The following is a 25,912-nucleotide window of genomic DNA, read 5'->3' as shown; positions in this document are numbered from 1 at the left end:
ATTGGGAATGTGAATTGCAATCCTTCAATATCCTTCCTTGAGGTGGCCCTAGAACAACTTGCCAGCTCACTGTTCCATACTGGAAGTGAGCACACTAGTTCATGCTAATTATTTAGTGCTTGCTTTATCTGGGATTCAGTCTTCTTGTTTTGAAGAAACGATTAACATTTAGGAAATAGAGAGTCAAAATGCTTGGTATGCAATATGCAATACTTAGTGCCTCCTGTACATACATGTGTTACAGATAATTACACCTTGATGCATCAGCCAGTATCCCTAAATCCATTTAACAATTGGAACCACCAAGACATTAAATAGTTTATGATTTGTCAAGACAGAGAAATCCTGTGTCAGTGCTATTGGGCTCTTGGGACTATGCCTACATCTCCAGCTGTCATTTCTCTCTTGGGGTGGAAGAAGCTCAGCAAGATCAATTCAGAGAGGAGCTGTAGACATTAAGGGAAGAGGCATAAAATCATCCAGATCTTTAAATGTTACTATGGTTATTGTGATTCCTATGGCTCTGTGGAGGCAAGACCTGAGTCTTTGGTTTAGGGATTTTTTTTTCCTTCAGGATGGTAAAAAACAGAGCCTTTTCTTCTGTCCTGTTCTGTTCCTTGGTAGTTGAGGGATAGGACTATTCCTTCTTTTACCAGACCAAGAGAGAAAATTTTATTCTTTATTTTTCCAGTCATCTCCTGTCCACATATTCTGGGACAGATTGTAGAGGAACATTAGCAATTCTTGCTTCTCAGATCTCATGGAAAAGGAATGGCTCACTGCAAGCTGCTATCACAGTGACTCACAAGCCATTCATGGGTTAGTTCATTGTTCTTTCATCTGAGAAGGAGCTTTGTAGTTGGTCAAGACAGGAAAAATTGTTTGAATGGGCAGGAAATGAGGTAGAAACATGTCTAGAAGGTGAAGACTGCTAGGAAAGAAAGCAGGAATGGGAGGAGAGATGAATATGGGGTCAGAAGGGTAAACTGAATGAAACCATGAAACTGAGACAGCTGGAAGAACATCTGAGTTGGGTTTAGGTATTGAGGGGAGAGAGAAGGAAACTGCTGATTTGACCCGTTTTTTTAGGAGGGCATGTATTCTGTCAACAGCCTTCTAAGTCCTCAGAGCTGTGAGTGGAGATCAGAGATTTGAGAAGACAATGACACTGGAAATTGCAGCAGTTGGGATGAGGACATATTTAATGTACAATTAAAGATTTCAACGGATCAGGTTTAAAGAAAGAAAGAAAGAATACCAGTAATGAGGTGGAGGTGGTGATGGGAAGACAAGACAGCAGGGTGATACGTATGTGTAGGAGGACTTCTGGGGTAAAGCCAGATTGAGTTTTTTGGCCTCATAAGTAAAGTTGAGCTCTGAGTGCTGACACATTTGTTTGCTCAGCTCTGCCTGTACAGTAAAAGATTTCTCCCTCCCCTGATAAATTTGCTAAATTGTGGAGTGGTTTTGCATTGTGGAGGCTACTCTTAAAACTCAGCATGGAGTGGGAGTAAAAGTTAATGTCCAGAGTCTATTGCACTAACCTGTGGTGTGACCTACAACTGAGAGCTAAAATTTAAAATGAAGCTAATATTAAAATATGATTCATTGTCAGTCCAATAAAGATAATGCTGTAATTTCACTGTAACTTCTGTGCATTCTTGGAAATGTCCACACTTGCAGCCTTTGAGAAGACAGGTGATAGCATGGCTGGGAAATCATTAGCTTTCTCAGCTTTGGTTACAGCCTTGTTTGCCTTGTCTCTGATGGGTCTGGTCAGGGGCCCACATAGAATGGAAACTGTGGCCTCAGTCTTAGCAGGCAATTGTCTACTTCATGGAAAATCTCTGAATATTGAGGATAATTGAAGCAGAGGATGGTCAGAGATGGTAGGTCTGATTCTGAATAGGGGACATTTTATCAGTATATACCAAGAAGAGAGCCTGAGGCCTTTCCTTGTTTTACAATATGATTTGCATCTCTTGATCATGGTTTAAATCTGATACTGAGAGTCCTCCAGCCTAGTGGGTGGTCTGAAATGAAACTGAGTGGTTGAGTACTTGCAAACTGGAGTATCTGCCAATCACTATACATAATCTGCCCTGTGCCAAGGCTGAAGCAAACCAAAAGAGGAGACTCTTGTACAAGTTACAAAAGTCATAGCTGTCATCTGGGCCTTGACAGGAGTGCTCCAATACTTGCACACAATAATTAAGCATGTCCTGAACTAATAAGCTGAGTTAAGAGAACTTAGGAGAGACCATGCTGAGGCAGTAAGGGAAGTATTCAATGTGTGCTCAAGTTAGTACTGCACAAAAGTAGGTCTGAGTATCTGCAGAACAGGTACTTCTTTATTGCCATTGAGTCTGACAGGTCCAAAGTGCTGTGTATGCTCTACTTCATTACAAACTTTTACTGTTGAATCAGCCTGTTTTACAGAGCCTTACATAAGGTATGGGATTCGGGTTATCTTTTCTGGAATGGAGACCCTCTGAATTTATCTCTCTTAAGGTATTTTTATGATCTCTTTGAAGCTTTTCTGTGCAGTCCTAGGATAGGAGCATGGTTAGTCTATGCTTGTGGGTATACCCTCATTTTACACAAAGAATTCTTGGTCCTGTTCAGTTTAGTTTCTTTTGCTTCAAATAGGAAATCCTTGCTGAGAATTATTTTACAAGAGCTGTTCTTGAATAGCACTGTGGGTAGCCATACTCCATGCACCTACAATGGCTTTGCAATTTCAAGGCATGGACATTTAACCCCTCTGCTCTTGTGTGATATGTGCTGGAGGCACAAAGCTGTTACAGCCTGCTGGGGATGGCAGCGACAAGTGGGCTTAAGTGAGATGAAGCAGTGAATGCTGTCCTTCAGAGGGGAAGGCTCAGCTCAGTGTTTACACATTTCCTTCCTCCAAAGCACACTGAGTAAGGGTGAGGTGGGGAGCAGTTGTTTCAGAGGAGATGAAGACTCAAATATTACTACGTTTACCATATCTTTAGAAGCTGATCCAAAACGCATCAAACTCAGTGGAAAACTGCCAATGATTTGAAAAGCTTCTGGATCAGGCCCTCAAACCCAGCTCCTGCAATTTGACTTGCTGTCCTTTGTTTAGCTGAGTAATCCTGGTCCCAGCTCTATGTTCTCAGGAAGTTAGAGCAGAGCAGTGTGCTAGAGGCTGCAGGGACCACCCTTTGAAATGGCAGAGGGCCTCTTTTCACCTTGTTTTTGGCTTGCATAATAGCTGAGCACAGCTGTGCCTGCAGACTTACATTTCCTTCAAAGCTTTATCTTTGCAGCTGGATACCTGAACCACTTTCAGCTGTAGAGGGATTCACAGAGCTTTAGAGGTTCTGAATCAGATACCTGGAGATGGATGGTGTTGGAAACTATTAAACTTTTGTTCCTTGGTTTTCGTGTGGAGGAAGTGAGAGCATGGATCTTTAACCCCCTGGAAATGATTAGAGACAAGAAGCACAAAGGAGGCCTTGATGAACATTTTGCCCCTAAGCCATGTGGTTCCTAGTTTTCCATCTCCTGCTGCTGACATGCAAAACCAGAGACTTGGATTTTAATTTTTCATACTGTTTTTAAACAGATACTTTTGCAAATGTAAACATACCCCAGCACTGAAGGTTTCCAGCCAAATTAAAGAGTCAGCACTGGAAAAATCAGCTTTCAGAAGAAGGTGAAATACAAGCAATCTCTGGAGTTCATTGGGTCCATATGTGTAAACTTCAGCTAATATGGGGTGGACCTAGGGCAGCACTTACCTTGAAGTACTGAGTTAGTTTCAGAGTGAAGCTGAAAATGTTTTTAGGGATGCCTGTGGTCTGACCAGTAAATTTGAATGCGTTGAATGAAAAAAGACCCATGTCCTGATTCTTGGTTGCAGCTGCATTTCCTCTTAACAGGAAGAAAGAAGTTTGGGAAGGAAAATGTGCCATTTGGCATGAATTCTGACAACTTGCATTTATACATTCTTATCTGGGACCATGCTGGGTTTAATAATCTCCAACTACATGCCTATAAAAGCTTAATATTGCTATGAGGATGCATGCCTTTCAGCCTTTAATTTAATAACTGAGAAGGGTTTCTTTATAAATTGTACCACCTGCAGTACTAATAGAAATCAAGACACTGCCTGTTATTTCTTGGGCTTGATTGACATTTGAGCCAACTTGGAAAGATTCAAGCAAACTACTGCCTTTAATTTTTAAAAAATTATTTTTACCTGTAGTTTGTCAGAGCTTGCCATTAAAAGGAAGCACTAATGAGTCTACCTCTCTGAAGTAATGAGCTTTTGCTTAGAGCAGCAGATGAAGAAATATTTTTCCTGCCACTGCACTCTAATAGTGGGCTAGTTAGTAGGAAAGAGTCAGTAGAAGAGGAGGTAAAATGACAAGAGAAATTATGGCCTAAAAGCAGGATCCTTAAAAGGTATCATCATTATATAGCAATCCTCTAATCCTACCCCTATCACCAGCAGAAATGCCAGATCTGCAGCACGTCAGCCAGCTAACCTGCCTGAAAGGTGTTATTGTTGCTGGTTTTGCTGCTTGGCTCAGAAATGTGTCTGCAGCTAAAGAGCTACAGGAAAAGAAGTCAGAGCCCCATTAGGTAGGAGAATGCCAGAGGTGAAACTGCAGTGCCTCCCTGGTGCTAGTACATCATTAAGGGTCCCTGAGGAGTGTAGGAGGTGGAGATGCTTGAAGGTTAGAGGAGTTATTCCCTAACTCATGCCTTTTCATTGAAGAGCAGAGGAGGTACACGTGTTGTGTGTGGTTACACAGTGTGACAGGAATGCTGAGAAGGGCTGAAACTCTCCAGCTCCCAGCAGCAGAGTTTTTATTATTGTGAAGATGGAGGTCTCACAATCAGAGGGCCCTGGCAGCATCCAGTTAGGCAGGGCATGAGGCCAGGCCAGATGGTGTCCAGCTCTGTGGTGTGGGACTATAGGAGCTGTTATGAAATGTGGTGGTGTTCAGAGGCAGAAGCTCCATGACAAGGTCCTGCTTTGGAAAGAGAGGCAGGCCATGTAGACTTTAGAGACTTTTTATATGTGTTTTCTTAAGGTTTCAATAACTTAAGGGCTTGATGAAGGTTCATCCATCTCTGGAGGGAGAAAGGACTTGAAATTGCTCAACAAATATCCCTATGTCAAAGGTTTTAAACCACTGCACATCTGTAATCCTGTAAAGCATGCCAAAGCATACCACCACAGGCCTTAGTGAGATTCCTCATCAGCATTGTCCTCTCGCCCCGGTGGAAAGAGAAACAAATGCCTGCAACAAAGCGTTCAAACATGACTGCCTTCAGTGAGGCTTCTCAATTTATCATTGGGGATAAAAAATGACAGTGGAACATGTTTTTTCAGAGCTCTTTTGTACTGGTCTGAACTACATCATTATTGTCGAGTCATCAGGTCATTGGCCCGTGTATTGGTGTCTTGTTGGCATGAGACCAGAAGATGCTACCTTCCATGCAGAGCCTCCTGGATCTTCAACAACCAGTCCTTGAATGAGGCAGGGCACTTGTCAACAGGTCACAGAGGGATTACAGTCATACTGATTTGGTCTCATCTGTGCCTTTCCCCTTGAGATATTTGGTATTCTCCATGTATTTTACAGCTAGAGTAGTTAACAGAATAAATCTCAAGAGAAAAAGCTGGATGACTTTCTGAAAGATACATTAAATCTATTCCCAGTTATTTTGTGCAACAAAGGTGTAAGGTGAGAGATTGAAATTCTGTGATAGGTAATATATACAAGGTCAAAATTGGTAGTGGTATTGAAAGATGGGATGCTGTGAATGCCCTAGCATCATGCCTGAGGGTACCCTTTTTTCTTTTAAAGCAGGTATATTCTTTTATTACTACAGGACTTCTTGCCCTAGATTGCTCAGTTGATGTTAACAGATGTAACTTCTGGAAGAGCTTTGTCTCTTTGAGCAAAGCATAGCCAGATCTATTACTTTGCATTTAACCTGTGTGATTGCATTTTGGACAGTGTCCTAGATGGACAAATCCAAGGTAGTTGGTAAAGGCAGTGTCAAGCCTGTGCAATTGCTCAGCCACAGAGATGCTGTGACGACACCCAACATCCCACCATCTAAAAATGAAGGAAAGATTTAGCTGATAGGCTGTGAAATACTAGGTAAAGTGAAACCTAGAAAAGAACCTAAAACCTGAAAGAGAAGGCAAAACCTGTCATTGAAGCACCCAGGTCTTGAGTGCAGATCACCAATACCCGAACTTGGTTCTCCATCAGTTGTGGCAGGCAGCAGTTTCCCTTTGATTAGCACAAAGGCAAGGCTGGGAAAGTGTTATGGCAGGCACCCTCATCCCTTTACACCACTTAGCCCTGACAATGAAGATGTTTCCTCAGTTTTAACAGAAGTAAAATTGAGCTGCTGTTGTCTCTGAAACCAATGCTGACACTCCATTGTGGATGTGAAAATCACTGCTGAGACAGCCTTGTGTTTATGTGTGGGGTTTTTGCACATTCTGCTGAGAATCAGAATAAATAGAACCCCTTTAAAGAGATTAATAATTAGCCTTCCCCTGACAGATAACTCAGTAGGAAATCCATTAGTGGATGTCCGGGTGAACTCACTGCTTCTGGAGCAGCTTTACTGTTTTCTGCTTTCTTGTTTTCATTGCAGATCTGAAGCCCTGGGTGTCGAATTTCACTTATCCAGGTGTGCATGACTTTTCTCAGCTTGCACTGGATGCCAACAGGAACCAGCTCATTGTGGGAGCAAGGTAAAGATAATCTTTTGATTAGTCTAGGGTTGCTGCTCAAGTTCTTTCCCCTCAGGTTCTGGCTTCAGAAGAGAGTGTGTTTCCAGCTTATGTGGCCAGTTTCCCCCTCGAAAAGAAAGCTATAATTTATGTAGAGGGATTTAGACATTTTGTATAATTGCAAAGAAGAGAAAATTACTAGAATTAAAAAGAATAAAAAAAGAACCAATCAAAATGACTAGTTAATGAAGCAGAATGCTGGCATCTCACTCAGTATTGTGAATGTCAGAAGAGCTACAGTAAATCATTCTGCATCATCCCTCTGCCAGCACAGAACTTGACTTTATGGTTTATTTGCCACGGCAAGACTTTCAGTCAAACCAGGTTCATCCACACACCTTTGTGATAGAGCCAATGTGAATGGCTGCTTTCTTCTCTCTTAGAATCCACTTCAGAATGTGTGTGCTTCAGCTGGCTGATGTAGTCAGATCCTCACCCAATGCGTTCTGGTACAACTCTTTCTTCTGGCCCATTGTATATAATTATCATATATTTTCCTTTATTTTTAAGCATTATTTTTATTTAGGGTGTCACAAAAAACACACAAGATAAACAGAAGCAAGGTTTTTCAAATGTAGAGCTGCATTTTTAATGAGGAAAAGAGCTATGCTTCAGTGAAATAATATGTGTAAGAAATGTAAGAAGTGGTACATGTATATGTATATATATATACACTAAGCATGATTTAACAAATCAGTTAAAGTATAAAATTCAGACTCAAGTAGCATTGTTTGTGGTGTCAGTCTCTGCTATTAACAAAAATGGAGTGCTTTCTTCTCAGTGTATTCAGCAGCAGAGGATAGGGACATGAGGAGCAGAGGTGGATGAACTCATGGTACGAGCCAGAGAAAAGAGCAATATGTGTAGAAGAAGGAGAGTTTTATGCTTCACAGAAACAACTGAAGTGTGATTTAATATATATTTTCTCCCTGTATATGTGCAGTAAATAATAACACTTATCTTCCTGTAGCCGTTCAAATTGCCAGAGGCCCTCCTGCTTTTCATACAGAAACATTTTACTTTTTAAGCTGCAGCTTTACTTGTGCTGGGATCTTTAACCAGAAATTATTAATATTTATTACCTCGGAACGGCACTACTTTGGGGATGGCTGTGAACAGTGCCTTCTGTCAGGCATTGCACAGGCATGGTGCTCTGAGGAATTTGTGGTTTACATAATTGGGCTGCACAGCAGGTTTCCCCCACGCAGTCCCTCACCCCTCGTCAAAGCCCACAGCACGTCCTGAAGGGACTCTGCCTCCCTGAGTGTTTGTACGAGTGTGGTTAGACAGGGGTACAACATCATCACCAACAGGGCAGTGACAGCAAAGCTGGCTTCCCAGTGGAGGTACACTATATTGCACAGTGTATTGCCTCATGAGGAAGCAGTGACAAGTATTTATAGAATTTGCTTGGAAAAGTCAGTTTTCATGAAGCACTACCCACCTGACTGGGAGACTGAAAGTTTCAGTGGTGCCACACAGCTGTGCTGAGCAGTTCAGGGTACATTTAATGAAGATGTCATTTCCCAGGGCATTTTGAGGTTTTTTTTTCGGTTGGATGCAAATGCTTGATGTGGAGAAAGTGGGGAGTGCTGAGCCCATTTCCTTGTCTCAGCTCCACCCTGTGGGAGGTGATGGGGAGAGGTTTTTGAAAATGGGGTGTGGATGTGGTCCTTGGTGCTGCACAGCTCTGGGTGCACTGAGCTCCTGGAGCTATGCCTGAGAAATGGGAAGGGGAAGTAAAGCCTTTTCTGTTCCCTCCTTCCCTGATAAATCCACACCTTGTTCTGGACTATTTTTAGGGGTGATTTTTTGAGTCATTAGTTGCTCGTGCACCATCTGCTTGAATTTGCAAATGAAACAATACCTCAAAGAGATAGGAGCTGTCTCTATCCATCTCTGCAGGGTGTAATTTATGAAACCTAAATTTAAATGTTAACCATGTTTAAATGTGCTGCTGTAGATCATATTAGTAGTAATGCCAGCTATTCTGGGGTTGTGGAAGGAGTTTGGGATCAGGGTGGCGTTTATAAGTACTCCCACTTCTCAATTTCCTGGTTAACATCATTCTCTTAGATGATAGCATTATAAATTATTGCAGACTACTTTTGTCTGTCTCTATTTAAAAGCAGTATGACTTCACCACAGCAACTCTTTGGCTTAGTTCGTCCTGTGTTTCAAAGCTTCATAGAAAATACTTCCTAGAAAACCCGGGGGTTCACAAGAGTTTTTGGTTTCAGGAATTGGACACAGTGTGACTGAAACTGTAAGAGGTATTGAGGGCATGCCATGCAGACAGGGGGCTGGAATAACATGAGCCTCAGATTTTTAAGCTTTATCCTTATCTAAGAGCCCTCCTTAAATTACTGGTGCTGTCTGAGAGTATACCAGAGGAGTTTGATAACTCCACTGCACCAAACACCTGCCAAGTTAAAATCCCAGAAACAAAAGAATTAGTTTCAAAAGCCCACCATGGTTTCTAAGCAACGTGTTTACTTGTCACATCATTTGTAAAATCCAAACGCTTGTGAAAAAGGATATGAATAGTTTAGAACATTGTAAATCTACACTACCCATATTATGAGTCACATTTCATTAAGTATAAAAACACACATCTCAAAAATTCATAACCTTCATTTTGACTCACAGTTCGCATGTTTTGTTTTTGTTTAGGATACAGTGTTAGTGTTTTAATGTACTGTTTTTCTTCTGTGAATGAGTGATTGTTTTGAAATATTTGCTGCTTTTTTCAGCTCTTAAGCACAAGTGATCGCTATCTGAGCTTATTTTAACGGGAGGAAAAACCATAATCCAGACCTCATTATTAGTGAGAAAAAAATTGAAAATATGGTCACAGTGATTTCACCTGTCTGTTGGAGAAGAAGTGCTCTGCTGCCTCACCTGTGCTGTAGGCAGGGTGCCCAGGCCCCAGGGAGTGTGAGTTTTGTGGAGGAGTGACATGGTGTAGCTGTGACATTCCACCTCCTCAAGGAGCCTTACTCCTTGAGACTGTCTCATTGCTGGCTGGGCACAGACAGAAGCCCGTGAAAAAGTGATGATGTGAAAGACCCTGCTTGGAGGCAGGCCAAGAATCATGCTTCACAAGAGCTCCCTGGTGAGGACAACATAAAAGGTGTAGAGGAGGGTGGTTGAGACACCATGTGACAATCTGGCACAACAACAAGTGAAGGGAAACAGCTTGGACAACAGGAGGATGGCACCCAAACAAATGACTGTACAGAGAGTGGCTGGGAAGTCCTAAAGGAAACATTTGACTTTTCCCAGAAGGAAACTACAGGGATGTGAGCTTGGGGCCATAACTGGGGCGGATGCAAGAGGCATGGCTACGAGGGTCAGCCATTCACAGGAGTGGGGGTATTATTGAGGAAAACCGGCCAGAAAGCATCATAGCCAGCAGCCCTCACAGTTCTGCCTGCCAAGAGGGCTGTCAGCTCCATCAGGAGATGGGAAAGGATCACCCCCCATGGCTGTTGCACAGGGAAGTGCAGCTCAGGAGCCCTTGTCACAGCTGGCTGTTACCAACAGGAGCCCAGAGGTAGAGAGCAGGGAGCAAAAGCTGCACCAGGGGACTCAGAACTGGCAAGTAAAGTGCTCATCGTTATGGACCGCCAGACTTCTCTGCAATAAATGTAAAACTACTAAGCTGCTGGTGATTCAAGTCTTGATGCTTGACAGAGGTGATTTTCATACTTGATTTAGAGCTAACTGAATGTGCCTGTTACTGCCAAGCAGATAGGTGCAAGGGAGGACATATTGTAGAATCATAGAAAGGCTTGCGTTGGTAGGGACCTTAAAGGTGATCTAGTTCCAGCCTTCCCACCGTGGACAAAAATGCCACCCAGTAGATCAGATGTCTCAGGGCCCCACTAAACCTGGCCTTGAACACTTCCACGGATGGAGCATCAATATGGTTTGTCTGGGGAGCAGGGAAGGCGCTGTATGCATTTTCAAGGGTTGTTTTAGGGGAAGCACACCAGCCTAAGTACACCCTTTCCTGACTATTATGCTTCTGGCTCTATAAGCATTAATAAAAGGTCTGGATCATGCAGGCTTAGGAGCTGAAGGCTGAGTAGAATGACTGATGTCCCAAAAGAGTTCCTTCAAGTTAGAGCTTGCAGAAATATGGCAAATTGTAAATATATTCTAGGACCCTCAACCAGCAGGTTTGGCACCCTGAGTTTATTGAAAGTCTCTGGTGTATGATAGATTAGTCTGTCAGGCACCAGGTTACATGCAGATTTGTGGCTGAGCATAGGCTCTTTCCTGCCTGTTTGGCAGAAAGCTCCAGAGTACTGCAGTAAAATGCTCAAAACCTATGCTTGTCAGAAAATATCACTCTTACCCTTGGGCACCTTCAATCCTGTCCACATCTGGGCTGCCACTAAACCTTTAAGTCTCCATAGATAATGTTGTCTAGGCAAAAAGCATTTTGCAAAACGAAAATTCAGCGGCAGCAGTTGGGTCAGAGTAGTGCCACAGATCCACAGAGTATAAAACCTGTCAGCAATACTTTCTGTTGCTAAATGATCAGGGCCCTTCACCAACATTTATTCTCACAGGGCTTCAGTGAGGCAAGAAAGCACTAATAATTTCACACTATAGATGGGAATCCAAGGCCAAGAGGGATTAAGAGCCACCCTGCCCTGTGAAAAAGCTGTGATGTTGAGGCACGTGAATATACAGCATATCTGAAAAGTAAGTAGTACACTCCTGCAGTGAGACTGCACTTTCTGAAGATACCAGTCAAGGTTTGCACAACCTTAGTCTGCACTTGACTAATGTGGGCATAGCAAAGCTCTTTTCTGGACTCAGAAAATCCATGGCAGAGGTGTCATTTGGACCCTTTACTCTTGTATTTCCACTTGGTATTTTAATCAGTTGCTCTCAGCCTTGCTTCTCCAAAGAAGATTCAAAATGTTCATGAAAGCCTGTGAGTCCCCTGCACTTACACTGGGAAAGTGGGGCTTCAGCATGGCCAAAAAATGTCATAGCACAGAGAGACTAACATGCAAATAAGTTAACATTGGGCACAACCACATGGGCATAGCTGACAGTTATGTAATCCACAGGTTTGCCCTGAAACAGCCAGCAGTGGTGTGCCATTTGTCCCTCTTAGCATCTGACTACAGCATTTTTCTCAATACTTTTCTGATAAAAATGGACTGAACCATTTCTGGTGGCTTTGCACTATTTTTGCACAGTCTTGTGCCAGTTTTACCTCCTGCTAAGTTACATTAGGCTGAGAAATTACCTTGCCAGTTGAGGTATTAATGAGGACGTGAGCAAGCAAAGAGCATGATAATGTTTTTGATTATATCCAGATCATAGGTGGGCAGCTGAAAGCACTAGTGCAGAGAAATTGAGAGAAACAAATGCCTTCCTTTCTCACTGTGATTTTTCCTATCAGACAAAATAATGCTCTAATTAAAGTTGCATCCCTGTATGATAGACTGGAGAGGGGCAGATATTGTGGCTATGTGAGGGGGAAAAGTCCCCCAAACGAGTCTCTGAAATTAACAGAAACTCTCAGAGGACCACGTTGTTTTTTTTTTAAAGACATTGCTTGACCTGTGACATAAAGAATGTGGGGAAGGTGAGAAAGCTGTGATTAGACACTGCAGCTAGTTAAATCCATAGTTGGGGTGCACAGTTTCTTTACAAAGGGAACAAAAGTGTGATTTAAAGTGCAAGTTTTAACCTCTCTGATTGAGTATGGGATAATTCAAAGGGAGATTTTCCTCTCTGATACTCTGCCAGGTGAGGTCAGCTAAGCCCTTGTATAAAGTGTGGCGGTGAAGCCTTAGTGGGGTGTCTGGTTTTTACGTATAGGGTTTGCTTTCCTCTGCTGGTCTGCAACCAATGTGAATTTGGAATACCCTAAATCTATGCTGTCCCTGACTTATACCCCTTGGGGAGGAGGGTAAAAGGTGTGGAAAGGATAAAGGACAGGGTTTTTTTAATTATGGGATTCTGGGAGGTTTAGATCTTGGCCTAAATTTTGTTAAAAGTGATTTTTTTTTTCCTGGTTAAAATATGTGCATTTTTTCAAGCAAAGAACGTGAATTTTAGTTAACTCAGAATAAAGAAATCAAATAAAATTCTATACTGCAACACTGTCAGGTTGTTGGAAGGGATCAATGTGCAGAAGAAGCTGCAGCTGTAGGAGGGCAAAGGGGCAGTTTTGCACACTAATGTTGTACCCGGAGAAGAGGGTGAGGCAGTAGCAGTGTCTGGTCTGTCATCTTTGTCAGCAGGGAAAACAGTTGGTTCTTCAAATTGCCTGCAAGGCAGCACCACCCACCTCTCTGCAAGTGACCTCAGCATGGCTGTGGGGCTGAGCACTTTCACAGCCAGTGCCTGCACAGCCAGTGCTGCGTGAAAGGCAATCTTCATGCAGCATAGACTAATAGGAAGCATCTTTACACAGTAAATTGCAGGCCTCACTAGAAAAATATCTCATATTCCAGATAAAATGAAAATTGGTGATACCCTATCACGAAAGCAGCCACCCATGAGAAGCTCACTTGCTTTAGTAATGCACTGAGAATAATTAAGTTTGAAGATTGCATTTCTGAGAGTGGGATGGGTGCAAACACCAGGTCAGGATACTTTGGCAAAAGCCTTGGAGACTTGGACATAATGTGTTTTAGAGCATCACAGAATGGAGCTGTAGAGCAATTTTCCTCTGCATTACTGAGAATACTTTATCTTGCTCTGGTTAAGGTAGTGATATATCAGCTTCATATGGCACAGCTCACCACAGTGGTTTGCATATCATCTTATATCCAGATGTTCAGGTGCTAAGCCTACTAAGTTTCGTGCCACTGCAAAAGTATAAAAACCCAGCAAAGAGAAGGGATTGTTGGGCAATAACTTAATCTCACCAGCCAAGTTTATCAGTATTTACATACAAGTCATGTTGAATACATCCAGAGAACTGTGGATGTTTATCCCCATAAGTAAGCAGGTGGGGATCCTGCCAGGGAAGATTCGAACAATAATCAGTGCATTAGAAGAAGAGGAATTTTATGTTGTGGCTTACTGGAAGTGATGGGCAAATAGAAGAGCAAAGGTCTCTGTGTGTCCTTGGGGCCATATCAAGGTGCTGTAAGTGCTCTGTGACTGCAGCTTGGTGAGAGAGAAAGAGAGGAGCTGTCAGCCACATGTCAAAAAAGACTTGAGGTGGCATGTGGGATAATATGTGATGGTCTGAGAGATGGAGTCACTCTTCCAGAAAAACAAGAACAAAGCTACACATGACTTTTGAAAATTTCAGCTCAGTTTTCATCTCTGAGGTTTTAAAGAAACTCATCTAGTGAAAAAGAGGGAAGAAAATAAAACAAATCAGAAAAGGAAATTGACCCTAATTTGTTAAACCTATTCAAACAATATTACAAAAAAAAATCCTAATTCCCATTCTTTGAAGTGTCTCAGGAGCATAGCAAATACTATAACCCCCAAGGATTTGGAATCACTTTGCAGTGAGGCTTTGCCTCTTCTGCCCTGGGGAAAGAGAACAGCCAGAGACATCAGAGCCAGCTTGCTATTCCTTTTGCAAACTGATGGAAGAGGGGACAAGGCTGTCAATCCAAAGGCCAATCCTCTTTCTGCTCCTCCCTTCCCCAGCAGCATCCATCGTCTAGATTTCTGCATGTTGGCATAAGGGTGCCTCAGCTTTGCTGTTGTCCTGCCTGCTCTGCAGCTGTGTCTGCTTCTTTTGACTCTTCCTAGAGTTGGCCTGAATATACAACATCAAGAGAACCATAGCTGTGCCATGTGCCTTGCACCATTAAAGCTGATCATAGTTCTCCACTGAATGCAACATAGAGGAATTTCATCCTTCTTTCCACAGAGAAGTACTAACTGGGCTTCAGTGCAATACAGTAGCTGAGCCCCTGGCTTAATTTGGAAGCTGTTTAATACAAATGATGTGCTGCCTGCATAAGGATCCTCTTCTAAGAGGTTGTTTCTCTAGCTCTGGCTGAATTTATAACCCAGAAAAGTTGCATTGGGAAAAGCAATTCTTCATACAGCAACTGCATCATATTACTGCCTGCCATTTAGTATGGTTCTCTGTTGTACATCTATTGATTTTTGAGGAAGAATGATGTATTGGACAAGTTTTTCTTCAATAGAAACAAAATTACTGGTAAAAAAGAATCCAGCTTGTAGGGTAGCTGCTGGTCCTCTACCTTTTCTCCAGCAAGTGTTTGCCAGGCTCTTCAAATGAACCACTGGAATAACATTTGCAAATGGATTGTCACATCACACTCTGGACCAGGCATGTAATTAACTCCTTTTGAAAGCAAAGGCCAGAATCATCCTTCAGGAGCTGGGTTTCTTAGTATGGTTGGCTAGTTCTGAAATGTGGATAACCATCTGAAAAGTTCAGCCACAGCTGGACCTGCATAGAGGCACTGTGTATTAATCTAGCATGAGATTTGGTAGCCAATAGTCCTGGGGTCTTATCTCGATTCCATCACTGGCTTGCTGTGTGCTTTGGAGAAGGTCATTTAACCTTTCTCTGGCTCATTTTCTCCATTAGTATAAGGGGGGGAATGATACTAACCAGCTCCTAGGGAGTCGTGAAGCATGACTAAGCTGTGTTTGTCATGTAGTGTGGAAGTACAAAGTATACCTAATGCCTCCAGGAGCAAAGATAGGAAGAGCTGACAGGAGTTGCTGGCTCCTAGCCCAAGGCTCAGCCCCAGCACGTGGCTTCCAGAAGTGCCAGAAGGGAGCATTAGTTGTCATATGCATAATTCTGTGTCTTGTTTCATATCACCCAAAGGACCCTGTTCTGTTAATTATTTTTCTTATTATCTACTCTGTGACAGTTGTGAGACCCTCTGGCAGACCTGAACCCTGACTGCAGCACAATCCCACCCTGAGGAGGGGAAGTGAGAGGGAAATGCAGATTTCTTCTTCCTGGCATCCAGTGTTAGGATGCATTGGAATGGTTCAAAAGTGTGACAGAGAAGGTTCTGACCTGACATTAGGAAGCATTTCTCTACTGAAACAGTCTACTTTATTTTATTTTATTTACACAAAGAATCTCTTCTCAGAGCACCATGAGCCTGAGGCTCCAGTACCTCACCCAGGCTTGTTGCATGATTGGAGCAGTGCAGTATTAGTCCCCAAAAGGGATAGTAGCTCTTCACTCAGTTCTCTTCAACTTTCCCTGTCCTGGTTTTGTTTGGAATTTTCTTCTTCATAGCTGGTACAGGGCTGTGGTTTGGATTAAGTGTAAGAATAATGTTGATAAGACACTAATGTTTTAGTTTTTGCTAAGCAGGGCTTATGCTAAATCAAGGACTTTCCAGTTTCCCATGCTCTGCCAGGGGCAGATGCACAAGAGGCCAGGAGGGTGGCCAGGATAGCTCAAACTATCCAGAAGGATATCCCATACCCTGGAACATCATGCTTGAGTTCATTAACTGGAGGCAGTTGGCCAAGAGGGGCCAATTGCTGCCGGGGGATGGGCTGAGCATTGCACAGAGGGGAGTGAGCAATTTTATTGTGCAGCACCTGTGTTTCTTGGGCTTTAGTCCTCTTTCTCATTATTACTATTGTAAGAACAACAACAAGAATAACAATTGAGTTTGTTTCAATTATTAAGTAGTTCTTATCTCAGCCTGTGGGTTTTACCTTTTCCCAGTTCTCCTCCCAGTCCCACTGAGAAGGGTGGGAGTGAGTGGTTGCATGGTACTTAGTTATTGGCTGGGGTTAAACCACAACATTCTCTCAACTTGTATTTTTTATGCATGATCAAACATTATTATCAGCTTCTGTTGGCTTTGTTTCTACTTGGAGAGTAATTGCCTAGAAAGAGAGGGAGCTTAAAACAGCCTGCCCTGTAAGGAGGAAGGGGGGAACTTTTTACACCGACTGTGAGGTACAGGGAAGTAGCAACAAATGAGCAGGTGTAACATGTAGTGATAGAGACCAGCTGAGTTAAGGCAGCATATTGTTGGTTTCTGTGTGCATGTTCAAGTCCTGAGAGGTTCTGGTGGTGGTCAGCATGTGGGCTCTCATGGCTCCAAATTTGATAGCAGGGGTTATTCTGAAATACAGAGAGCTTTTCTTACCTACTTGGTCTATGAGGAGTTAGGAAGTGTGAACAAGCCTCACTCATTTAAATAGCAAAAAAGCCCTGAAGCTAGGATAGCCTTTTATTTATACATGATCAGTCCATCAACTGCAGGGATGTTCCTCCTGATCTACCACTGCAGAACTGAAAAGCTGGTCTCTCTTAATTAGGAGGAAGCACCTTTTAATCAGCCAGTACAGTGCTGACAGATGTGGTGCCTGAAAAGAGGCACTGAGATGGAAGCCTGAATGAGTGACTGAAGCATGTTGCAACACTTATGGTTTCAGAACTCCTAAGATGAAGGGTCTCTCTTATTATACAGGCACTCTTGTTATGTGGCTTCCCAATGGAAAGGTTTAAATTTGTCTTGTATCTCTGTTGCTCAGTGGCATCATAGCCAAAGTACTCTGCCTTCAAAGTAAATCGTTTCGAGGCCAGGCAATGTATGAACAAGTGCATGGGCACCATATTACAAAGTTCACCCAAGGTGCTGTTGGCTACATGAAATAAATACTTAATAAGCAGATTTGACTTGGAAATGTCATGGCAAACAGATTTAAGTGGGCATATTCTTCCACACACTTTCCTGAATTACATCTCAGCTGCTCTCTTGTGGTACCAGGCACAGTGAGCACTTAATCATTTCACAAGCAGCCAAATACAAGTTATGAAGCCAATTAACAAATACTTTCATTTAAAGGATTTCTGCTGCAGCTTACTTCGTTCATATGCATACAGGATAGAGCTCCCAGTTAAGAAAGTAATTCAGCATCTACTCCTGAGTGTAAATGACACTTCAGCACAGGTTTACATGCTGTGCCCCAACTTTGGGTGAGAGTTACTCTCCTTACTAGGGCACAAACTAATGGTCCAGGAGATCATCTCCTGGTTGTGCTGCAGATATGTTCTGTGATGTTGGCTAAATTGCTCAATCTGTGCTCTAAAGTTAAATGGGAATGATGTATCTTTCTCTTCTGTATGTATTCAGATGGCAAATTCTTTTAAGCCTAGGTTTTCTAGAGCAGGACAGTCTTTACAGGAGCTAACTTTGTATATCTGAGCTGAGGAACAATATCCCACTGCAATCAAAAGTGACAGAGAGAGGAACTGCCCTCAGGTTGTTTGAACAGGCATTGGCTGGGAATCAGTCTCCAGAGGAACCATCATCAACCCACTCTGTGTCTTAATGCAACAAAGCCACAGCCTTGCCTGAGACTTTAGGGCATTACTGTTTAACGTGGGTATTTTCAGAAAGGCACTGATGTTTATCAAAAATAAGGTTCGTTGTAATAATAATTAGTAGTTTGAGGCATAATGTCATTTGTTCCAGAGTACTCAGAGGAGTGTAGTCACTTGCTCTGGAGATGGCTGAAACGCAGCCAGATCTGGGGTAAAACAAAGCTTGGGTTTAATACTGTGAAGTTGTGTGACCTTTTAGGACAGCATTTAAGAAGGTTGTCCTATCCCTCCAAATTTGTGCTCCACCTTTTCATACAGAAGAAGGAGGATATTAGAATATCCTGGCTGCACCAGGCAATTGCTCTTCTGGCCTAGTCTGGTGGGTTTAATTTATGAGAGAAAGGAATTCACTTACAAGAGAAGATGGGAGGGAAAGAAAAAGACAGAAAAAAGACCACGAAGGTACCTCATGCATTTATGTGGAGATCTCAATGTTCTTATAGACTTCTTAATCATACTCCTTCAGCTGCTCTAAATTATAGTTCAGCAAGGTATTAAACAGACATAACTTCAAACACAAGCAGAAAGAAAGGACACAAATGGGACAATTCTAACTACAATAAACTATGCCTGTCATTCAGAGACCTTGCTCATTCTTGGACTGAAATTGCAGTTAAAATGCAATTCATAAAAATGGCACTGTCTGAGTCAGCAGATATTTCCCTTTGGCATTTTACTCCTGGTACAGCTTTACAGAACAAGTATGGTTAAAAAAGCGTGTTATTAATTAAGGATTAGTCAGTTCTAGCTGGGCAGTTCTAGCTGGAGTCGGGAGGTGTCTCTGATAGCCTGGTTTGCCTACAGGTGTTTGTATTGCTGCTGGTAAGATGTGAGAAGGTTCAAACAAACAAAAAGAAACTGCTCGTGCCTGTACAGACACCGGGTGAGGCAAGCTGATAAAAGACATAGGGAAACCCTCCTTTCTGTAAGAAAGCCCCAAGGTCAGACTTAGAGAGCTAAGGTTAGTATAAAGCTTTTGGAAGATCATTGTGCTATTGACATTAGCTCTATGTTCCTGCCTGGTTTAGGTCTCAGCCACCCGAGTCTTTGTCCAGGTACTACACAGCAGTCACTGAGAGAAAAGACTGGCTTTATTGAAATGGACACTATCCCTCTCTGCATCTGTTTTGGCTGAGTGCAATGAAAATTGTGTCCTTTGGATATGTCTCTTTCATTAAAGATATTTTGGTTGAATTTGCTCTGCAGTGCTATCAAGGAAAAAAAAAAAACAAACCCTAATATTGAAACTTATTACCTAGTCAAACTGTCCAGCTTTTTGCAAGCCTAGAACAAGGAGCTGAAATCTGCATTATAAGACTTCCAAAATCAATGCATTTAAATAGCATGCTTAACAGGAGAGAAACTTCAAGTCCCTAGTTATGAGAACTTTTTTCCTGAGGGTATTGTAAGATTGGAGGCCTTTCCCAGCAGAAGGCTTATTCCATGATACCTCATGTTTTGGAGTTGCACTAATATTTTGGTGTGAGTAGGTATGTCATGTTCTAAGGGAAGCGGTCAGATCTGTCACTGGATGAGAATTTAGCTTCAATAGGAAATTTTAGCTGTGTGTAGCTTAGTGCTTCTGGTCTGATGCATGTACCTTTATTTAAGTCTGATGCTGCTGCTAAAGAGTTAACAATTTTTTGTGGGGGGAAGATGCAGCCCTTTGAGAAAGAAGAGGGTTTCAGACTGTACAAAAGAACTGCTGGATCTTCAGTGACAGGACTAGGAAAGAAGATGGAGATTTCCTCTGTGTGTCTGTATACTTCTCTGTGTACTTAGAGGAGGTTTAATAATCACTGATGTATTTCCTAGAGATATTGCTAATGGGTCTCATTCTTCTCTGGGTAACCAGTCCTAGTACAGATTACAATGGTACAAGTCAAGAGCAAGTCAGAGCTATATCAGCTGAAGATCTGGTATCAGGAATTTGACTTCCCAAGATCCCCATCATCCTTGTCCCCATCCTTCTTTATTTACAGACAGCAGTGTTTGAGAGCTTTTGATTTATTTATAGAACTGGGACGAAGTACACAGGCAACTCTGTGCTTGTGACTAAGATGATATAGAAGTGATACATAACAGAAGGAAAAATTGCTCAAGCCTTGTCATGGTCATTGTGACCCAATATGAATCTCTCACTATTGAAGTTTGAATTAATTTCTTTGCCTGGTCAGGGTGTGCTGCTGTACTGACCCTAAAGAAGGCTCTTCAGAAGAGTCCTTAGACCTTTTCCTTACAATAGGATCTTTTCTCTGGGGTAACTGACCTAGGACTGGAACTTGCATTTTCACTAGGTGAGGGAATCTGTATATGGGCATTTCTAGAGCAGATGAACCTATATCATCAAAGCTGCACTTTCTACCATTTAAACAGAGCCACTTCCAGAACTATAGTTCAATTCACTTTGTATGATATAAATGTGTATTCTCTGGGAGATCGTGGTGTCTGTGATGTTGGAAAAGGATCACATCTCTTCAGGTCTTCTGACAGATGGGATGCAAAAAAGCCTCAAGCACACAATCCAGTTTATATAGCTTAATATATCAGCTGATTCCTGGTGACTGAATTGTATTAGCAAGCAAAAATAGACCCTGAGATAGGTGAGATAAATCCTGTTAACTAAGCCTTATCTGTAGATGTTTGTGCAAACATACGTTGCCTTCTAGCCTCCTATTTGTGATGGGATATGAACATTCAGAAGAAGGGTGACAGCAGCTCAGCTGATATCTGGTATCTCATGCTACAGTGACTTCTGTCAGGAATTCCCTTGCTTTGCGTGTGAAGAGACAATGACAGGAGGATTGGGACTATCTGCAGTCAATGCCTTGATTTCCCCTCTGATTTTCTGTGCAGAGAGATTCCACTGAGAAGTATCTGCTCTCTTCCACAAAGTCCTGAATGGGAATTCCCACAAGAACAGGCTTGGGGGAGCATACTAGGAAGTCAGCTCTGCTCCAGCTGGCTTCTGTCCAAGCCCAGTTTTCTCAGAATTCAGTGAAAAACATGACTGCAGCCCATACGGACTTCAGCTAAAGCCTGCTGAGAGTTTGCAAATGGCCCTTTGTGGTTGGGATTTGATTGTGGTTCTTCTTTATGAATTCTGGAATATTTAATACTATGACCTGCTCAGAACTTTCCTACCAGGTTCACTAAGACACTGATGAATAAGTCAGTGAACAGCCATGGAACTGCTTTTGTATTCTGTAGAGAGGAATCCAGGAAAACCTTTTGTTTGTAGACATGAATGACCAAAAACTATTACTTGCTTTAATAACTTTTCTCTTCCTTCCTTGTAGCCTAATAGTTTGTAATTTTTCTGCTTGTTCATGCAGGAACTACCTCTTCAGACTTAGTCTACACAACGTTTCTCTTATTCAGGTATGTTCATTTTTTACTTTCTTATTTTATTTAACTTGTTAATGAAAGTTCTGTAATATTTGATGTACATTTTCAGAAGTCTATATAGTGTAAATTTGCCCAAAGTGGTAGAGCAGGAAGAATACAAAGAACCAGATGCTTATTCCTACTCCAGCAATAATGCTGGGGGAAGGGTTCTGCTATACTTGCCCACTTGGATGGTGCTCTCTGGTTTTGGTTCTCGAGTATTTGGGTGGTAATGGCATCTGCCAAAAATATGGCATCTTAAGAAAGAAAGCATGTGTGACTGATATAGGCTTAAACACAGCAATCAATAGAAATCCTTGGCTTTCTTAAGAGATGTCAGCAGCATTATGGAGGAGGTTTTACTATTCTCATCCATCCTCATTTTAGCCCTTGTAGGCCTTTGTGAACATAGATTGTTAAGGAGCTGTGTTTTGCTGAATGCATTACTAAAACCACCACTGGACTTTCAGGCTTTCAAGAGGCAAAAGTATGTGTTACTCTTGCCTTTACCAAGGGAAAGCAGCTGAAGTTTGAAAGAGCTTGAAAATATCCAGCACTATTAGGACTTTAATCTCACTGCACTGAATCTGGAATTGAAGGATGCAGCAAAAATTGTAAATGAAAACACCAGCTGCTTATCTCTAAATAAATTAACACTTATGCTCTGGGATACTTACCATCTTCTATAGTTGCTAGATCACCAAAGAAGTATTCAGCATTTTTTCAGAAGGACTGAAAGGCCTTGCTCCTGTACCTGACCACACAAAGAAGCCATTAGAGTAGTATTGCCAGCCATTCTGATGTGCACAAGCCTTTTGCTGTTAGTAAGAGTTACAAGTATAGCTGGAGAGAAGAAAAGATGTTTAATGGTTGTAAAATGCATTGAATCTTCGTTTAAAAGGAAAACAAAGTCCGGAGTTACCAATGACAACAATAAAGAGTTAGAGAAGCTGCTACTCCCATTTGGCAGTGCCTTCCCTTTTGCAGAGCCATATTAGCATGGCTGGAAGGTTTCCAGCGAGCACACAGAAGAGGGAAGTCTCCATCGTTATGAGAGGTGTCATACCTTCTGCAACGCCTGTTATCACACTGCCTGACACAGCCTCTGGTGCTTGTCAGGGATCCCCTGCCACAAAACCCAATTGTGCATCTCCCTCATACACTTCTGAAGCCAGGCTTGGCCCTCTTCACTGCAGTGAGTTTCCTTTTCTACTCTGCAAAACATGGGAAGTCTCCTTCTATGGCACTGGAGTTGCTGTGGGATCTCCGGTTAACATAATGAGCTTAGTTCGCTCCTGCTTTCTGGGTGTATCCGGTTACTTTGCCAAGACTTTTTGCATGACAAAGAGAGCATGGAATTATGTTGACACACGTGTTGGGAATGATGGAAGTGATTGTTTCCCGACCTAATGGTTGCCTAAGTAGCTGCTTGGCTTGTCTCCATAAAGCTCATGATGCGATTTAAAGGCACCACCTTTCCTTCTCTGTGCATCATTTTAAAGGTCAGAAAGTGATTCAAGAAATGCAAGGAACTTGCATTTAGTTCTAGAGGGGTGAGAGTGCAGTTCAAGAAATAATCACAATGTTAACTTGCATTATTTTGTATCTCCTCTTTGCTTGTAAAATAAAATACAATGTGGATCTTGCCAGGCCTGAATTGGGATAGTTTTTCATCTTGAGATTGTATTCTGATTTATTTCTGCTCATGCAGCTTCATTGTCATCCTGCCAGTGGTGCTAAATCTGCTTCATGGTGCAGGTTTATGCTGACAGATATCTGCTCCCTCGCATTTGCAACTTCCATGAGGTGAGGGCAGAAACATGAGGAGCACGGTGTATGGAGACATCAGGATATGTTGTTGGCTGTGGGACAAAGCCTGGCAGTGAGAGAAATGTACCCCTCTAAGCATGGTTCGATGAAGTATAAAGCTGTTTGTTCCAAAGTGTTCTTGTGCTGTATCCTGAGGCTGCACGGTTCCTGTGGGAAAGAGGCATGCCACGAAGTTTAGATAGGAAGTTACTGTCTTGGAATTGCAGTAAACTAAAACTTAGTATTAACTGGGAAGTTATTGATTAAGAATTGTGTAAAAAAGACAGCATTATCCTATAGAAGAATTTTGATTTCAGGGGAATGAAGGAAGAGAGGTCGATTTTGGGATGTGTCAGCTCTTGGGCTTCTTTATTAGAAAGGGTGAATTCTTTTCCTTTCTTATCTCTCATCTGCTCTACCATGTGTTGATGTTTCCTCCTCACTTAAAATTTTCTGTTGGTTCTGCTGAGGTTGTTTCTCCAAGGCACTAATCTTTTACATGAGAACTAGTGAGTGGAATGGAGCAAAAACTGAAACAGAACAAGCTCATTTCCTGTTCCACAGAACCAAATGTCCCAACTTCTCAGAGAGTTTTCATCTTCCTCTCTTTTTTCCAAAATGTGTTTCAGAAATTCCATTTGGAACCTGTGAAGCTTGTCACCAAATGAGTTTTAATTGCATGAGAACTTTGGTGATGGTTAATACTTTTGTGAAAAACATTTTTGGCTGATCTTCAATATCCATAAGGAAGTTATGGCCCAGGTATTTTGGGGATAATTTATGATTTTGACTAACTCTTTTTCTTGCCAAAACTGAAGCACCTTGCTAAAGAATTACTGAAAATCAGCATCTTGAGGTGGGGTATCCAAAAGTACCTGTTCATATTGGAAACTTTGGCATGTAGCATTCAAATTCTTACAGCAGTAAAGAAGCACAGTTTTAAAATGGATACTCTCCCCTAAATCTTTAGCATCTCTTTTAAACAAAATCTGCTTCATGTCTGTCTTTAAATGATTGTCTTATATGTATTGTAAACTCTTGTTATATAGACATTTCTTTTAAATGATGTGCACTTGGAGAGTATGCTGTTTAATTTATGCCTGGATCTGAAACAAGGCTAGCTCCTAATCTGCAGCTTTCATGGTGAGGCCATAGAAAAGTCAGTTTTATACTGGAGTTGGTAATTAATGGAGTAGGTGGAAAGGTCATTTTAAAAACATAAGTCTTTAAGCAAATTTTTTAAATTCACAGTACTGACTGGGACTTTTTAGCAAGGAATGCTGTTCTGGGGTGTGTGTTAAAAGCAGGCTATTTGGCTGGCATTTCATAAATCACAGTACAGTGCCTACCCCCTGCTCACTGTGATTTTACCTGGATTCTTAGTTCTCAATTAAATTGAGTAGGAAATTTTTTTCCAACCTTTTTGAGATACAAAGATTTTCAACCTTTTTGCACTGAGATGAAAACAAGCCTCTTTGACATTTTTGTAAAATCTGAAAGAGAAGATAGACATGTGGTTAATTGGCATGCAAATACTCTGGGTCAAGTTATTTTCTGAAGCATCAAAAGAGAGCATTTACATGTGCATTTCTCTCATCTCAAACAATTGTCCTTGTTTGTGGCATCTTTTTTTTCCCCCCTTTCCCTTTCATTTTCATTTTCCTTTCCTTTCTTCTTTTTCTTTCCTTTTCCCTTCTCTGTGCATCTAAGGGGTCCTTCTGTGCTCTCATCTGGTAAGTGTAATAGAAAATGTTAGAATTTCATAAAATATTTTTGTTTCAATTGTTTGTTGTAATGGAAGATCTCTTATAAAATTAAGCAGCCCTGTGAGGTTTGTGTGCTGGTATGTCAGGCTAGTAGTATTTTAAATATTTAAAATACTTCAAGAGTTTGTACTGTATTTCAACAGACTATGAAAGACTAAATAAGTGCACCTATTGCAAAACTATTTGGAAGACAAGTTATTTCACTTAAGAAAGGGGGAAAATTGAGGGGTTTTATGCTTTAATTGACAATTATATGAAAAAGAATGCTTTAATTGACAATTTAATTTTTTTTTCCTAAGGACAGACATTAAAGTGTGGATTAAGTGCAGGGCTAGAGTGTGTGAGTTCCCCAGTATTCGTAAACCTGACTTAGGAAGGATTGCCTGTTCAGTTCCACACTGTCCAGTGCCACCTAGGTCTACAATTACAGATCTACTGGTACCCCACTGCAAAACACGAAAATGCTATGGAACACACAACTTCATTTGCTTCTGTAATTTGGCTCCACATTGATAAATAAGATCCCCTATATTCATAGGAGCACTTTGGATAGTGCTACCCAGTCACTAGGGTAAAACTTGAAATTCTCAGTCCTACCGAGACATAAGACTTAAAACCAAGTTTTAAGTAATTTATCAATATACGGAGGCAGTATCAGCTCTTAAATCATGATCTGAACCTTATTGAAATAAATTTCTTTCTGCTGATATTGTTGGGGTTTTGGAATGAGCATTTTTTTCAAACCTGAAATAGAGACAAAACATTTCCATAGTGTCCTGTAGCAGATAAACTGCAGCCACC

General features: G+C 41.7%; 1 protein-coding gene across 3 annotated transcripts in view; it reads left to right on the top strand.

The window, feature by feature from the left end:
* The window catches only part of SEMA5B (semaphorin 5B), a 188,271-nt gene that overhangs the window by 67,434 nt on the left and 94,925 nt on the right, over nt 1-25,912 (top strand). For all 3 annotated transcript variants that reach the window (XM_014871766.2, XM_014871767.2, XM_088168282.1), the window contains exons 4-5: nt 6,661-6,760; nt 21,485-21,530. In XM_014871766.2, coding sequence (XP_014727252.1) covers nt 6,661-6,760; nt 21,485-21,530 — 146 coding nt within the window. The remainder of the gene's footprint in view (nt 1-6,660; nt 6,761-21,484; nt 21,531-25,912) is intronic.

Source organism: Sturnus vulgaris, chromosome 7 (genome assembly GCF_052056855.1).
Source record: "Sturnus vulgaris isolate bStuVul1 chromosome 7, bStuVul1.hap1, whole genome shotgun sequence".
Classification (NCBI taxonomy): domain Eukaryota; kingdom Metazoa; phylum Chordata; class Aves; order Passeriformes; family Sturnidae; genus Sturnus; species Sturnus vulgaris.
This window is presented reverse-complemented; position numbering and strand designations above follow the sequence as displayed.